The sequence below is a fragment of the Loa loa genome, assembly GCF_000183805.2.
Source record: "Loa loa unplaced genomic scaffold supercont3.2477, whole genome shotgun sequence".
In the NCBI taxonomy this organism is placed as follows: domain Eukaryota; kingdom Metazoa; phylum Nematoda; class Chromadorea; order Rhabditida; family Onchocercidae; genus Loa; species Loa loa.
In genome coordinates this window covers 1-1,327 of record NW_018110656.1, presented here as the reverse complement: position 1 = coordinate 1,327, position 1,327 = coordinate 1, and the positions used below count along the sequence as shown (strand labels likewise).

General features: G+C 37.3%; 1 protein-coding gene across 1 annotated transcript; it reads right to left on the bottom strand.

Annotated features, from left to right (window-relative positions):
* Nucleotides 1-7: 7 nt before the first annotated feature.
* LOAG_15700 (ankyrin repeat containing protein) lies at nucleotides 8-1,320 on the bottom strand (the record flags this gene model as incomplete). Its single annotated transcript, XM_020448963.1, has 3 exons — nucleotides 1,080-1,320; nucleotides 527-730; nucleotides 8-110 (listed from the first exon to the last, which is right to left on the bottom strand). Coding segments are annotated over exons 1-3 (540 nt in total), but the record flags the coding sequence as incomplete, so codon positions are not given.
* Between the last annotated feature and the right edge of the window lie 7 nt (nucleotides 1,321-1,327).

The following is a 1,327-nucleotide window of genomic DNA, read 5'->3' as shown; positions in this document are numbered from 1 at the left end:
ATTCGTATCCATTCTGGATTGGCTCCAATCGATAACAAGTATCCGACAGTATCAATATGTCCACTGTACGCAGCTCGATGCAATGCCGTATACCCATCCACATCGCGAGCCTAATAAAGAAGTTACAATTAGAATTCGTACCGCAGAAAAATAGTAGACGTTAAAATTTAATGATGAAAACAATCAATTTACTTATTTACATTTATTATTTTCCTTTTTATCTAGTGTAAATCAGTGAAGCAATGATCAAAAAGATACCTGTTCACGGAGACGAACGCAAGTTCCCTGCGATCCCTTTTAAAGAAAAGCCTTGCACAAAATAGCAGTGATATTGCATTCTGCCTTAGACGAAGAATCTCAGTCCCTATTCCCTTCCTCTTGTTCCACCCCAACTCACAATTAACAGCGAGGGATACCAAAATATACAGAGTGGTACTTTCCAGTTAGTCCTATCGATGAACCACTAATCATTCATTAAAGCCGTATTAAAGTCTTTTTTTTCACAAAACCAGGGCGAAATTCGAACCGACAACAATGACGGATTATTGCCGATCAAATCCTTGAGTAAATCCAAATTACCATCTTCAGCTGCCGTCAGCACTTGCTCTATTGGATCATTCATATCCTTGATCAAGATGCCATCATCATCGTCATCATCCCAACGAGATGGAAGTTTTCGGTTCGGTTTATTATCGCGTATCCTAGCCATTAGCTTTGACTGACTTGCAAACTGCAAAAGTGATAGAGATTCGAATTGCAAGAAGTTTCGTTTTCTTCCATTGTAATCAGATAATGGCGTAGACATACCCTCAGCAATGATGCAACTGTTACTTTGAAACTATCTCAGTAAGTCCCGTCAAACTAAAACTCGAATTTGTTATTGAGTTTCCAGATTTAAGTGACCAAACATAAAGCTTGATAAGTAGTGTGCAATGTTGCAGAGTGACTATTTTGCTGAATAAAGTCATGAAATTATACGGTAAACAAAAGAGAAGTCTAATAAACAAGAAAACAAATTAAGTGCGATGAAATGATAGAAAATTCAAAAGACATAAAAAGTTTAAAAATAAAACACATACATCAATAATAGACGGGACAGTATCTTCCATTTCAGCGATATTATTAACATCGAAGCCTCCAAAACTTTGGCAAAATGCTGACGAAGTGGTGGTTGACATGGACAATTCCGGTCGATCGTTCTCATCATTAATACTATCTGCACTGGAATGAATTTTCATCGATTCCTCATTTTTCGAATCGACCATCGTACCACCACCTTCCTTTTTCAATTTGCTTTTGTTAAGTTGACTCATCCTAAAAGCCCTTC